The sequence below is a fragment of the Vanellus vanellus genome (assembly GCF_965231255.1).
Source record: "Vanellus vanellus genome assembly, chromosome: 3".
In the NCBI taxonomy this organism is placed as follows: Eukaryota; Metazoa; Chordata; class Aves; order Charadriiformes; family Charadriidae; genus Vanellus; species Vanellus vanellus.
The window spans coordinates 121,617,027-121,632,660 of NC_138907.1; the positions used below are offsets into that span (position 1 = coordinate 121,617,027).

Sequence of the window (15,634 nt, forward strand, 5' to 3'; positions counted from 1 at the left end):
CACACCACTCCAAAAGTTGCATCCTATAGCTATGATGTCCCAGTTTTTAAGTCCCAGTGCTCCGATTCACCCCTTTTGAAAGCTCTCTGGTTCTGTCATTGCCATATAGCACTTGAGGGCACTCCTGCTCTCCAGTGGCAAGAGCATCAAAGCTGAACTGGGAGCCTGATGGCCTCCTGAACTAGGCGCACTCTCTCCCCAGCCAGCCCCTGCCCTAGAGTTTTATGCCTCTTACTGGCCCAAGGCTTTACTCCAGCATGTTTAGAGCAGTTATGGTATAATGGCAGGTTCTAGAAGGAAAACTGGTCACAAAGACAAACATTTCCTGGAGTGACTCAGTGTGGGGAAGAGCTAGTGCAGGAAGCTCTGCTGGGCTACAGCAGCCTTCATGTTGCAGGGCCTGGCAATTGTTTTTACTTCTGTTTAAAGGCAGAAAGTCATCAGCCACCACAAAGACGGAGAGAGCCAATGGTGTCACCTGTCCTCCAGCTGACTGCAGTGGCAAGCACAGCCATCTGCAGGTACCATTTGCAAAATATGCTACATCTTCTGCCAAAACAAGTGGTAACAGGCCAGGTCTTCTGTCAAACTGCAATAAACTCATTGTCCTGAGCACGCGGTTCTGAAGTACTGTTACCCACCAACCAAAGAAATATTTGAGATGCTGCTTCTGGTATCTCCAGCTCTACAGGCTAAAAACTACTATTTTATTTTAGGTGGTTTAACTTAGGCTTAGCTCTACAAAGACTGTGCTGATGTTCTCTGGTTTATAGGGTCACAGAGCCTTTGTATTAAAGGAGATGAACTGGTGAGAAAAGTTGAAGTCTGCTAGGCCCCTCTTCCATGTAGTGCAGAATCTATGGTAACCCCAGCTCTGGCAACAGCTACAGCTCTGAGCCTGTTGTATTTCACGTTGCAAGAAGTGTGAATGTTAGCAGAGGGAATAGCAAAGCTTGCAAAATTTTAGCTACAGCTGTTGCAATTTTGCATGAAGTTGGAAGAGGCCACCTTAAGAACAAACCATCTCTTTGAATGAGGAGGAGGAGAAGGAGGTGATCCTACCTGTGTGTGTGGTTAGCAGATGTGTACAAAGAGCAGCTTAGAAAGCACTGATAAGGAAATAATGATTTGGTTTTGTTTGTTCAAATCTTTATCAGAACTCCCGTAGTGAATGCCTTGCGAAATATTATTAGCAAAATAATGTTAGGCTAACTACCACGGTTTCAAAGGACCTTCTCCTGGAGGCAGTGTACAAGCAGTAAATCAAACTTTAATATATATATTGAGTGTTCTAGGAAGGCAGGAAATAATTAGGGGAGAGGAGATAGAAGGTGTTCTTGTACGAGACGTCTAGAACTTCTCAGAGAGTCAGTGCTGAGCGACAAATGCTGTCAGTGCCCTACAAATTGGTTCCCTGCTTGTTCCAGTATGATCCCCATCTCCCCGCCAGTGTGACTGCACAGCAGCACTGCTGTCAAAGCCTTAAAACAGAATTTTCTCTATGCTTGTTCCAGAAGCTCCAAACTCCCACTGTACAGACACAATCTCTCAAGAGCTGCCAAGATTTACTTTTATTTAGGATTAGAAATACTGAACCACAGAAAACTGTTAAAAGTAACAGAGGTTGACTCAGCCCTGTAACAGGAGGGTACACAGATGGCAATCGGGTGTGAAACTGTCAGGCATCAGAGGTATTGCTGCCCCCGTAGAAAACAAGGGCGTGCGCTGCTCAGAATTGCATGCTGTGCTTTTTCAACAAAGCAGTTGAAGGCAGCAGTAAAATGGTTACAATGTATCAAATCCTTTACAAACAAACTCTTTTTCTTTTTTGTTTAACCATCCCCTGATTTTGGTGCCAAGAGAAAGTTTTTGCTTTCAACCAGTCTCATTTTACAGATTTGTGTTGGGGTGACAGTTCCCCCTGAGCAAACCTTTTAAACTTATAATAAACTTTTCTTGAATTTAATCCTATAAGTTTTTCTCATTATTTCACATTCCCCTGTACAATAAAATATACTTTTTAAAAATCACTATGCATCAATAAACATCTGTAGACAAATTACATTAATAAACTTATATTTTACTCTCTATATACATGTTGGCAATGTCAAAGCTTCAAGATTCACATGGAGGTCTGTGAGACCAAAGAAATGTACACAAATAACTTACATTTAGGAAAAAAAACAAAAGCTGAAGAGTATTTTCCACATTATTGTGGGTCACAGTATTTAAAATATTTTTTTCTAGCTATTCTTCACAAACCCATTGTCTCAGCAGAGAATGATGAATGAAACTGAAGCAGAAAGAAAAATCAAGTAGCAGTTACTGATTTCAGTGCAGAACTAAGTCAAGTAAAGAACTACACTTGATTCTTAAAGAATATACAATATATTGGAGACTTCTCCAGTGCTAAGGCTTCTTCAGCATTTAGTCTTTAAAACTATCATCCTGAGACGGGAAGATTCCAGTGGATATCACTTTTCAGATTTCAAATGGAATGATTCTAGTGCTGAGCTAAACCATTCCTCAGTCTATACGTTAGACTAAGTGGAAAAATATACATATATCTTGATGCCATGTTTCTACTTAATACATTTTTATGGCCCTGAAAATGGAAACATTGGCATCCAAAACCATGATATTCCAACATAATAAAAAGGCACTGAGCTATAGTACTGTATATACAGTAACATTTGTGTTTGCATAGATCAACAACAACTTTGAATGCTGCAAGGAACTAAATGCAACCAGTAACTAAGAGGAAACACGGAAGCAGCAGGAACTCTTGCTTAATAACCAGCGTGGGGTAAGGAATCTTTTACAAAACAATGTTCAGGCTGTCAGCTTCAGTCGTCCTTCATAAATTAAAGAAGTGTTCTTAGAGGAGTGTTTTCTGATCAAAGAGCTGCAGGTCAAAACGGACCCAGACTTCGCCTGTTGGAACTTCATGCAGCAGTAAGTGTTTAGTCATGGGACCTTTGCTTTCTTGTTCTGTTCTGATTTTTGCTACCGGAACTTCAGTGCGACCCAAAAAATCTGTTGGGCAAATGAATAAGAAATTTCATCAAGCAAAAACGTTAAACTTAGAAAATCTGAAAGTGTCAGGTTAAGCAACAATGCCACGTGGTATGTATTCAGTTCCAGAGCACTGCTCCCAAGCTTCCAGTTGACTAGCCCTCAGCCCAGTGTAAAGCAGTGACAAAAAAGGGTCTTTTCAGAAGACAAAAATTCTACAGAATTAGGATGGAGAATGTGCCTTTATGTCACAGTTTGATCTAAGGGCTTTAAAAATACAGTTCCCTTTCAGAAACAGAGTTTCAAATGTTCTCCTGTCTTAGAGCTGGAAGGTCAGAGTTAAATGATGGAACCTCTTTACAAGTCAGCTGTGGTGCTACAAAGACCAAAAAAAATCAACTATTTTGACTCAACCAATTTTTAATTAGGTTTATATATCATTCTCTTCACAAGAACAATGACCTTGAACAATTACTGTCACTAACAGGTTTACAGTCCTATTCAGAAATTATATACTCTCTTTGTGGCCATTTAATATATAAATAGCTTTGTGTGTTTGTGTGCATTAGAAAGTTGACCGTGAACTGAAAAAACAGACGCCTCAGCTGTCCAACAGGGAGAAGCAGCCTGGCAAAGTCATGTTACCTCACAGGAGAAAAGCCTGAGCTCTAGTTACAGACAGGGCAACTCAGGTCAAGGCAGGACCTTGCAAATCTGAAATAATCATCAACTGTGTGTCAGAGCCCTGAAAAAGCACTTAACCTTTAAAAAAGTACTAGAAGCTACCAGCTGCCAAAAACGCGTTCCGTTTCCAAGCAAAAAAAGAAAGCTTATCAAGCTGTTGCACAGCAACAGCTTGATAATAACCTAGCGCCTTATTTTCACGCACCTATAGTGAGAGAGAACTTCTGCTTTCAGCTTCTCTGTCTCTGCAGTCTGGCAAAATAATAATTCTGTGCCTGATACAAAAGCCAGAGTGGGATCAAACCTGACTGCCCAGAGCTGTTGGCTCTGGAGGGCTACTGAACCTCTTGAGCAAGGAGGTGGTGTTTTTACACAACATTTTGCAGGAAGCAATCAAGCTCTTGGAACTGCTGGTGAGGAACCGCGTACCCCAAGTCACAAAAAAGCCTTCTTTTCCTAAAACACTCTTACCATCGGGTGAGAACTGATCTCTGTCAAACATGGTGATACACAGGACATCCTGGTACAGATCCTTAATGAAGAACTGGCAGTTGAAGTTCCACTTGGGGTTCAAGGTGTCCTGCAGGGTCCTCGTAGTGTAGCTCTGCGAGCCCATGCTGATCTCACAGTACGGGTTGCTCTTCCCTAAACACAGAAGAAGCAGTGAAACACCTCTGCAGCGCAGAAACCTCCCTCCCCATCTGGGGGCTGCATGGACACACATTGATGCTATTGTCCTGATGTGGGTCAGGCAATCACTATATCCTAGACCAGCACAGAGCTGGTTCTTCACTCGGTCCTCTGAAACTAAATAATGGCTAATTGGTTCAGAAGCTGTAGCCGAATCCACAATGTTTCTCAAATCACCAAACACTTCTCAGCAAGCCTTTCCAAACGTTGCAGGAATAAAAGTGATTTGACCTTATTTCCTTCACTTACCATTGGGCTTACAGGCCTTTAGCTCTGTTGCTTCAATCACATGCACCATCAAGCGTCCTATTCCTGAGGTCTTCTGTGAACGAGCTGGGAACAAAGAAGTCAGAAATAAACTGTAAAAACTGGCAACAGATCTGAAGAGGGAGATCCTACACGGAGACTGAGGCACCCTCTAGAAAAGGCCCTGCACACACGTCATGATGAGTGTGGATGAGAGGCAAATACAGAACTCGGTAGGTACCTTGATAAGCCTTTTCACGTTTCTTCTTCTCAGTTTCGATGTACTGCTCTGATGCCGCTTTGATTTTCTGGACCCAGGCAGTGCTGCAAAGAGCAATCCCTATGGTCAGGGTCACACCACAGGCAGGAAATCCCTCAGTATCAGCAACTCTGCTCCAATCTCTTTTGCCACTTTTTTACCCCCACTGGGTTTCAGAGGCATCACGAATCAAGTTAGTCCAAGGACTAAAGTGATGGAGTTTTTGGATTTAATCTTATGCCACATTTCACATCAGCCTAAATAAATGAAAGTGGAGCTGCTGCTTTATTAATGACCGCTGGGTCACATTAAAGACTGACCAGAACTGGGGAAGAACCTAAGGGACACTGGATTTGGCAGCCCTAAACTATTCTATACAACTGTAACATTGAGGGGCAGTAGATGTGACTGGATTCCACTGCAAAAGCTGCCGCACAAGCAGAACAAAATCAGAGAAAACTTGTCATTCAAATGAGAGTCAAAATGAGTTTATTTCCTGACCGAGAGACTAAACCCCGTTCTTGAACTCAGAGACCCTCGTATCTGCTCACTGGGAACAGCCTACAGCCATGATCAACATGTTCAGGCTCAGATCTGCATCTTCACTACTCACCGCTCGTTAATGTTGTCGGTTTTAAGTGTGTAAACTCTGTCAATGTGTGATATGTGGAAAACTGGCTCATCACTTGAAGGATCTGTGGGCAATTTCACCAGGACTTCATTAAGGAAAACAGGCTGAAAGAAAAGCAAACGTCACTGTGGCCGTGTCACCCTGACAATAAGCGGAAACTCTACATGGATGTTGAAATACATTGTTTTGCTATAGGGAAAATGAAAGTTGGAGGACATGGGACAAACAATCAGATCACCGTATAAAGGATGTGAGAAAGGACTGAGGGAAAAAATACTCTGGCGATACACCCCATTCTGTCCTCCTAGATGAAGAGCTTCATGAAAGGGGCAGGACTGTGTAAGCAGAGCTGCAGTGTGGAGCTTGGAAATCCTGGAGACCTCCCAGGTTCCCCGTCAGAAAGCAGCCCTGATACTTAAAATTATCTCCCCAACTGCAAAATCTTGAGAACACACACTGTGTGGACACAGAGACTAAAGTTTTGCACCTTTTACTCTTTTCTAAAGGACAAGGATTTTCTTGTGGTGCAGTAACTTCTGCAAACTTAAGTCAAGGCTCCTGCTCCTGAACATCCCACTCAGCTGCTCCGGCACGGTGCTATTTCTGCCCTTTTCTATTCTATTTCTGGAAAAACGTGTTTATTAAACCAAGACGCAGAAGCCTGTCCTCTTCCAGGGACAAAGCCAAATGGCGTATGTGCCCCTATGACTGCAAATGATCAGACGGGGCCAGACGGCTGAGCCCAGCAGGGAGAAGAGCATTCCTCATCAGAAGCCAGGTCCCACCGTATCAACATGACCACGGGGCACCCTGATTCACTCACCGTTTTGTACATTTTGAACTGAGAGTTGGATTTGGGGCTGAACAGTTTATCAGAGCCGGACGAGACAAACTGTTTAACCATGTAGGTGAGCAGGAGGAAGTCATTGAAGAGGAAGCCATACAGCTCCTTGCTGCTCTTGGCCTTGTACAGTTTGCCGCTGTGCAGGAGCTTCCGTGGTCCCAAGCAGTTTGTGAGGGAGTTGAACACCGGTTGCTAGGAGAGAGAAAATCCATTAGTAGCAGCAAGTTAATGCAGACATCAGTTCCTGCTCCACTTCACAGCGGAGATTGCTCAAGCTGCTCAAAATCCTCTTGTGTTTTGGTTAATGAATTCAGTTACAAACAAAGAGAAGGGGAACTGTTTTTTGATCTGCCACGGTATCAGCACTGCTCCCAACTCCAAGTAGATTTAAGCCTTACCAACAACATACACACAGGTCTGACTGGATGAAGGCATTTATCTCATGGCCACGTTTCTGTTGTCCAGAAGCTGTGTTTAAGAAGAGTCTGCAAAGTCTGCAGTCAGGTCACCTCTTACGGGTGCATAATTAGGCGATGGAACTAGGACAGACCTTCTGGGCCTGTCAGGCCCCGGTTCCTGCCATTGGAGAACTGTCACAACACCTCATGCTCAAGGCTGTCCTGAAAGGTACAGGAGCCTGACCTCCCCCCCCCACCTTTGAGGATCTGGCAGTGAAGGCTGCTGTGCCCTTTCTGAGTGAAGGAAAGCCCTAGGAAACACGCACTAAGTGAAATTCCAGGTAGTAACACCTGACTTAGCTCAGCGGCAGCACGGGCAGAACTTCAGAGATGGGAGTTATTCCTGTTCGTTTAACCATTTACATGGTATCAGTTTTAAGCTGATAAACTGAGATTTCTCCACTGCCAAAATCATGGCTCATCACATTATGGCTGTGGGCAGAAGTTAATAAAAGCTTCTCTGCCAAGAGCTCAGCAGAGAATAATGTTCCAATAACGGATGTGAGCAAAGACCTCCGTTCCACCCCACCCCGGCCTTTCTCAAATGGCTCGGGAAAGTCTCTGCCATACAGTGTATCAACGCAGCTACCTCAGCAAGACCTTCGCACTGGACGTGGGACTGTATCCATTCCAGCCTGTCGGAGTTCTCTTTCTCACGCACACCTTCATTAACTTGAGAGCACAGCTCCTCCGCACGCTCCAAGGCAAGCTTGAGGTTACTGTGATCAGGGTGATTTTCTGGAGTGTTCTCTAGAATCTGGGATGGATCAAAAAGGGAAGAAATCAAGATCAAAGCAGAGGTAAGCACAGGTACTACTTCTCCACGCTCTCAGAGAAATCCCCATAAAGGGACAAGGCTTTTTTTTGCTTTTGCTATCGAGACCAAACTCAAAAGCATTCAGTTACAAAACCTCGCGTGGGGTACTCACACTTTTTATGAGCAGAGGGTAGCGAGTTATTCTTTGCATAGGTTTCAGGAGGAAACTGGAGAGGGGCATTCCTTTGCAGCGAGGGTCCAAGGCAAGTTTCTATGGTGCAACCCAGAGATTTAACAGAGACATCACATTACTCATCAAGAAACAGTTGCCTCACTGCACTGAAAACTGAAAACTGTCTGATCAGATTCATTTTTCCAGGCATTCCAAGAAATCTTAGATTTTTCGGTAAGCAAACAATACTTGTATGTAGAACAAACAGGAAAGCTGGTGCTGTCATTGTATGCGGATGCTTTGCCAGCATAAGCTGCGGGATCATTGTTCGTGCAGAATCCTTACATTCAAAACCGTTCCAGCTTTTATTTTGACATTACAGGCTCTGCCCAGGTTGAAAAAAACACAAAGCAATGAAAGAAAAAAACGCGTGATGTCAACAGTTCTGGCATTTCTCCTTTCATGGTCTCAAAGCCCCCGCATCAGCTGCAGTATGGCAGCAATTCCTTCTTTATTTCAGCCACGTGCCTGCCTACGCTACGCTCTGGCCCTGGCTGCAACCCCACCGGTCAGCCACGCCGCACGCCCCGCTGAATTAGAAGCGCATTCAGGAAAACAGCTTTTTTATTTCAACTCCACAGACTCTTACCCCTTCTGACAGCATGAATTTTTGGGAAGGTGCAGACATTGGCACCTTAGCGTTACACTGAAGTAATGAGCAATGGAATAGGAAGTGGAGTAATAAATTAGCTAGGGAGAAAGACAGGCATGTAAATAAAAAGCAACACAGAGTGTTAAGCATGGTCGTCATATAAATACACCTTGGAAGGTTCTTAGCTATTTTTGTAATTTTGGGGTTATTTTGATCCAGTCGATGCTGGTTTGACGAGCTCCTGTCATTGAGGAAAGGAGAAGGCACAAAAGCTACTGTTCAGTAAAGGTAAAGATACCTTTAAGTAGTCTTTGAAATCAGCGTCTTCATCGGTCTTCTGCTGCAGCAGCGAAGCTCCGTTAAGCTGGCAGCTGCAGAACCGAATGTAGGCCTGCATGTGAGAGAGCTCTGCTGCTAAGATGTCCCCAATCATCTGCACTGGCATTTTTTCTCCTCCTGTTTTCTTACGCACTCGCAAGGCTCTGAAGAGGAAAGAAATCACCATGCAACTTGGCTGCCAAGTCCGCAAGGCCGAAATCAAGATCCTTACAACATCCATCTCCGAAAAGACGCATGCCTGCGAGGGGAATTCCCTTACACAGCACGGGCGCTTCCAGGCGGTGGCAGGGCCCAGCCTGACCCCCAGCACAACACGCTGAGCTCAGCGGTCTGCCTGATGGGGTCTGAGGGACTGACACCTCCTGGGAGGTTTCTGGGACAATCGGCATCAATCTCTACATTCAACCAGTATCCCGTTTCAATGAATTATTAGCCACTTTGTCTCTCCGAAGTTTATTTTTAGACAACAGAAGGTTGCTGTGCAGAAAACTGGGAAGAACACCTCCCATGCACATGCTTTTGTGTCGGCTCTGTTTCTAAGGTATTATAGCAAACGTGCATCTGTTCTCGCCGTTTATTCCCCTCTCTCTCATAACAACTCCTTTCTGACTTAGTCTGAATACCTGTAGCTGTTCTGAATGCACGTGTGCATAGGAAATAATCAGCAAGGACAAAAATATTTACTGTAAAACCAGAAAACTTCCTGGGGAAAGGAACAAGAGAATAAAGATGAAGAGAAACACATAAAAATGTGGGTACTCACTTCAGCAACTTTGTATTTGACATGATGAGTTCCTTCCAGTTAACAAAGATCAGCCCCATTTCTCCTTCTGTGAGACAGCCCGAATCACCCATCGGTTTTTGGAAAACCTGCAGTGAAAAAAGCAGAAAGGTGAGCAATTCTTCAGAGATAAAAGCAGCTCAGCCTCTTGTTTAGCCTAGCAGTGACTTTGCCTTTTTTTTTGGCTCAGTATCCAATTTCTCAGAAGTTAAAAGCAATTCCTTACTAGCACTTGTTACAGCTGTCACTATTTTTCCTAGGCGTGTGACCAGTTCTGACACCCGCACCACCATTTGCGAAGCAGGGACAAGCACTGGGACCTGCAGGCTGACTGCTCAGCAGAGGAGCGTTCCCATTGTTTCGGAGTCAGTTGCTACACAAACCGCACCGACGCATCACGCCTAGCCCATACCCAGAGCACTCACAGTCAACCTGCGGGCAGAGCTACAGCTTCTTTCAGGGACCCTCGGCACAACACCTCTGGAGAGCAGAATACCTCTGCAACTCAGTCTATTAATCTTCTTCAACACTGCACCACACAGTTGTTTTACGCAGAGAGGTCAAATCAGACTCCCAAGAGCACCTAATTCTGGCCAGTTCCTGCCCTGCCTAGTGAGGCGGTCCTGTTTCCAGAAATAAAACTGGAGCTGAAGGCAGATGATAAACTGTTAGGGTGCTTAAACAGCTTCTGTCATGAGCCCATGCAGCTTTGCCAGCCAGCCTGGCCCAGCCCATCAGCTTCACGCTGAGCCCAAACACCTCAGAACAGGATGTGGAACACAGGAATGTCCTTGGAAGACGATGGCTTTCACAACACGATGTTTGTGCCTGGTGGACATCCACGTAACATTTGCAAGAAAGGGAAGTGCTCACACAACCTCACTTTCTACCTACAGCATTTCACAATTCCTAAGAATCCCTTTATTGCTATTATCCAGTAAGACAGAGATGTTCTTTTTCCAAGTGTATGTTCACATCCAAGGCATCTCACCTCTAAGACGAGCTGAAGATCATCCATATACCTTTCTTCCGTCTGAATGAGTTCATGAATGTAGCCCTGCCTTTTCCGTTCCATCGGTTGCATAGTGTCAAGGCTCTGGAGATCAGCACACCCTACAAGAAGGAAGCCAGTCATTTAGATCCCACTCAGGCCATCAGATCTGACAAATTAATGAAATTGCATCAACATACACCAGCCTATGGTTCAGACTATATACACAGTGGTTCTCTTTAAAAGCCCTGTCTACAGCAGCAGCAGGTTTCAAAATCGAGGGATGTAGTGATTGACCTCCTCCCCCCTTTATGTCATTTTCTCATCTGTCACCTTTTTATTTCTCCAAACATCCCTTGTTCTTGTACGGTGATGCCAAAATTTCCGACTTCCTGCCAACTCCATTTGTCTGATGATTTGTCCCTTTTCTTCTCCTTTTCTGCTATACTGTTTCAAAACCCTGATTTTCTTTTACCTTATGCAATGTCTATTGTGAGATGAAGGCATCTAGAATGTGTCTGAGTCTGACTTAAGACATTGCACTTTTAATCTCCACCCCATTTCTCAAGTACTCTGCCTTGGTTATTAATTTATGATACAAACCACCACTACAAATTTGTGAAGTTATAATGCGTAATGTTACAGTTGCGTAACTTCATGGTTGCACAACTTTTTTTCTCATTTGGAAACAGAATGAGCCTGAAATACGTTGAATTATTTTATGCATCAAGTATGAATGATCAAAATCATGCACAGGGACACACAGACATTCAACGACACAAACCCCAAAGTTTTCGGTAATAACATGCAGATCCTACAGCTTCACACTGCTCTTTCTCTTCTGTATACACATTAGTAAGCATGATAACAATGTTTGAAATTTAGTAACCAAATCAAAAACTGGTAAAACCAAAGTGGTGAATATGTTTAGATGGGTAAAGGAGAGCACAGAAAGTCAAACTCCGATCCCTCTGTTAGCCACGGCATGCTAGCAGAGCACTGCAAAGTAGCGGGGTGGGGGAAAACGAAACGATTACAGAGCGTTTGAGAACATACATCTATCGCTTGATGTGACGGCATCAGATTTTAATACAACGTGGCCTGTGGATTTGGCAGGACAGCAGAAAGGACATCGCAGGGACTCATCTAGATCCGGCATTTCTAGAGGAACGATACTTTTTGAAAGCTTACAGGTGTCACCCTAACGCATCTATAGGACACTAGAATGTGACTTTATTCACGGGCAATGCATAGATCTGTTTATGGGAAGGCTGCTCTAAATAATGAGATGAAAATGAATCAGTAATAAATCCAGGGCAGTGGAGGAACAAAAAACCACTAAACATTTAGCTAAACTTGATGTGACCATGGCTTAATGGGAACCTCGTAGGCTTGTGGGCTTCCCGCTGGACAGGCATCAAGCTGTTTGAAGGAGCAGCATCCTTCAGCAGAAGAGAAACACTTGTCAAATGAAGTTTTACGACACCAAAGTATTTTAACAGGAAAACCCTCTGAACAACACATAGTAAAACAGTAAAGGCAATAGTTAGATTTAAAATCGAGGCTTTGCAGTTCTGCTTTGTACCCCCTAAGGAGGATCACAGCTCTTAAGGTTTCTGGTAAGATTTGAAAAAAAATGCCCCTTTTTATGAAGAGATCTGGGATTGCAGCTCTTCTGATTGTGCAGAATGCTGCTTCCAGCCTTGGCTATTCCCAAAGTTACAATCAGGCCAAAATTAGATGAGAAAAAGTTACAGAGCAAAGTGTTTCCTATGAAGTTTGGTATCTCGGTCCATCCAGATGAACTGTGGCCAACGTGTGTTACTTGTGGACTCCAGAGTCATTCTTTAGTCTATACAGGACTGAGTTTAAGCCCACCTGGTTCCTAAGAGATGAAATTTTAGGATAATCAAGGGCTTGCACAGTAACCAGACTTTTATTTGTCCAGACATGGAAATCTCAGCTTTGACCACATGGTTCTCTTTTCTAGGTACAGCCCCGCAACAAAAGCAGGCAGAGACTGAAGCTCCTGTTGTTATCTGCTTATATCACAGCTGTTACAACAACGCACAGCTGGAATTTGTGTCTGTCTCATGCCTTCTACTTAAAGTTGAAGGAAACACTGGAAGGAAAACAGGCCTTTTTTTTTATACACCCGAGATAAATTTGGTTTATAAGCTCACTATCAGATACAAAAATGCAGTTAAATTAACTGGCTCCTGCACTAACCTTGTATTTGGACTATCAGCCTTTGCGATGAGTGCTATTTTATATTTAAATAAGCACTAATGAAAACGCCCCAGATTTTGATGGGTCTGATGATACTGGCATAAAACGATAGTACGCGATCCACACATCTGTTTTTAGAGGGTGAATTCGGGCATTTGGATCTGAAGGGAAGAAAGGCGAACTAGACAGAGAGTAAAACAACCCACCTAGTGCATTTGCCAATGTTTTTTTTTCTGAAATGGCCATAGGGACCCATGGGCTCACCGGTACGGAAAGGGTGGACCTGCATCTCTACTCATTCTCCTCCCACATTCCTGTTCCCTCCTTTCCTTGCATCAATTCTGGCCCTTATCCGACTCCCAGCTCACACTCTGGCAGTACATGAATCCCAAGGGGGGAAAAAGAAAACAGTAGTTTTATGCTAGTTTAGCGGCCAGGAATGTGCGTGGAAGCAGTAAAACTGCCTTTTTTTGGCAGCAGAAAGCTGTTGGTTTGGCTTGTGTCTTGTGAAACTTCATCCCAAGCTTCCCACGCAGCTAATGAAAAGCAGTGAGGTTTTGGGGAGCGCCTGCAGAGGGGTATCTCAGCTGCTCACGCCGGGGGCTCACCTCCCTCTGTTGCCTAAGTAAGAGGTTTACGATACCGCTGGAGCGCAAGCCAGCCTGCCTCTTCCGCCCAAAGCAGGGTAGGGCCAGGCTCCTCACGCAATTTGGGGCAGCACCTGCCCGGCTCCCTCCTGAGAACGTCTCGCGGAGCAAGCAGTGGGTGTCTGGCACCTTTGAAAGGTGAAGCACAGCAAGAGAGCGATGCCTACTGCAACTGCAGTACCTTTTCGTGATAAATCCTGCTCTCCAAGGCGAGGAAGCGGCCGTCTCTCAGGGGCAGGGTAAAACAAGCCAAAGAGTTTACAAACAGGAAATCCCAGTCTCTAAAGTTACGGTTAAAATTATACTTCCCTCTCCAAATATACCTGAACAAGAAATACTTTCTTCCTACTAACATAACTAACCCTGCATGAAAAACTACCAACTTTCACAATTAAAAGATGTTCTACTCTACAGAAGATTCAAATGCCTGAAAAACACGAGGGGCTGAGGGAGAAGACCCTTCCAATTACTGACATATTTTGGATTTGAGGATGTTCAAGGGGAAGAATGACACTTTCTGAAGAAAAGAAATCCTCCAATGAAAGAAAGATGAATGAGACCTAGCACCATTTAAAAAAAAAATCCATTTTTTTCTTTGTTAATAAAGGGGGAGTGAATAAAATTCTTCACTTAAAAGCCAATTCCAGAGAAACGAGGTAAAAACCAGATGGATAAAAGGCTTTCAAAGATGCCCAGATCTGCTTGGGCACCGAGTGCATTGTCCCCTTCCCCAGCAAACTTCCCCATTCAACGAATAATATAAAAACACATTAAAAGTGACAGCTCTGGAAGGACATCTTAAGCCTCAAACATGAGCTGAAGCACTTGCCCTGAAGGATTTATCTACACCAGAGGCATCACCGCTCTGGGTCACAGCGAAGACTATGTAGGGGTAGAGGTGGCCCGTATAAACTGCGTTTGTAAGGAACTAGCTTGGTTTGTTTAGGGTTGTGGGTTGGGGTGGTTTTGTTTTGTTGTTTTTTTTTTAATGTTTTGGTTTGGGTTTTTTTTTAGCTCAAGCCAGTTGATACGGCCGGAAAAAGCAGACATGGGTGGGTGTTTTTGCCTGTATTAGCCTGCCTCTGTTTTCCCAGGCTACCACAGAAAGACTACATCTCACCTTAAGTACCATGGGCTGGCAATGAAATAGTCCCTTGAGTACAGCCAGAGAACAGACTGGTGGTAACACGGGACATCACCCACAGCCACTGTGCAATCTCTGCTGGCACACATACGGCTAATTCGCTTGCAGCGTACTCCTGCCACTGCCTGCAGCTCTCAGTAGCCTCTGTGAACTACTGAAAGCAGTGAAATGAACTAATCCAAGAAATTTGCCACCGCAGGAAGGTTTGTTTTCATCAGGCCCCGGGAAACATAATAAAAACTTTTATCCAGTCTCCCCTCATCAGTAAATGCAGTATACTCTCTTTGCTGCAACAGAAGAAATGTACGATTGAATTTTCAAGAGGTAAAGAGCAAAATTAGGTCGCTCCATCGCACAGCCAGGTAACATAATGCTCCTATCAAGCTACTCCGATGGGAAAAAATCCTCCCCAGATTGACAAAAAAAACCACAACAGACAAACTAGATCCTTTTATGTGTCCCTTTAATAAAATACATTTGCATAGTTATCTTACAACTTTGTTTAAAAACAAAGATAAACAATTGCCTCATGCTAAGCGTAGCCTGCATTTGCATGTCTTAACAATCATCCCCAAACATTAATACTCTAGCTTGAAAAGAACAACAAAAGAGATTTTAAGGCAGCACACACCATTACGTAGCAGTTTTATTAGTTCATTACATTAAAGTAGCGTGACCCTGCAGCAGCTCCCAACACTGCTACAGGCCAAGGTCTGCCGGCATTCCTACGAGCAGACTTATTTACAGGTGTTTTCAACCCGACCCAAGAAAATCACACAGGATTACAATCTGACCGAACATCGAGATGGCATAAATATTCAATGACTGGTAGGAGACCTTTCAATTATAAGCGTGTAACGTTTTTGATCGAGCCTTAAGCCTTCTGCACCCCTAACTGTAACATTATTAACATCGACATTCTGACAGCGCTTTGTACGCTTTTGCAGCCCCCCACCGTCGCTGACCACTCGCGCACCCCAGCCCTGCAACTGGGTCTCGGTGGTGGCACGAGACTTTCCTGCATGGATCTGACTGCTGAGTCAGGAACTCAGCGCTGTAAACTAAGCTTTTGTAAAACTACGCTTTTGTAGGTGG

At 44.1% G+C, this 15,634-nt stretch overlaps 1 protein-coding gene across 2 annotated transcripts in view; it reads right to left on the reverse strand.

Annotated features, from left to right (window-relative positions):
• Positions 1–1,556: 1,556 nt before the first annotated feature.
• ITSN2 (intersectin 2) overlaps positions 1,557–15,634 on the reverse strand; it is a 71,763-nt gene continuing 57,685 nt past the window's right edge. For both annotated transcript variants that reach the window (XM_082480864.1, XM_082480865.1), the window contains 11 exons: positions 10,520–10,641; positions 9,511–9,617; positions 8,707–8,890; positions 7,757–7,855; positions 7,417–7,584; positions 6,349–6,561; positions 5,508–5,629; positions 4,877–4,959; positions 4,639–4,722; positions 4,171–4,344; positions 1,557–3,036 (listed from right to left, as the gene is read on the reverse strand). In XM_082480864.1, coding sequence (XP_082336990.1) covers positions 2,879–3,036; positions 4,171–4,344; positions 4,639–4,722; positions 4,877–4,959; positions 5,508–5,629; positions 6,349–6,561; positions 7,417–7,584; positions 7,757–7,855; positions 8,707–8,890; positions 9,511–9,617; positions 10,520–10,641 — 1,514 coding nt within the window. In that variant the 3' untranslated portion in view covers positions 1,557–2,878. The remainder of the gene's footprint in view (positions 3,037–4,170; positions 4,345–4,638; positions 4,723–4,876; positions 4,960–5,507; positions 5,630–6,348; positions 6,562–7,416; positions 7,585–7,756; positions 7,856–8,706; positions 8,891–9,510; positions 9,618–10,519; positions 10,642–15,634) is intronic.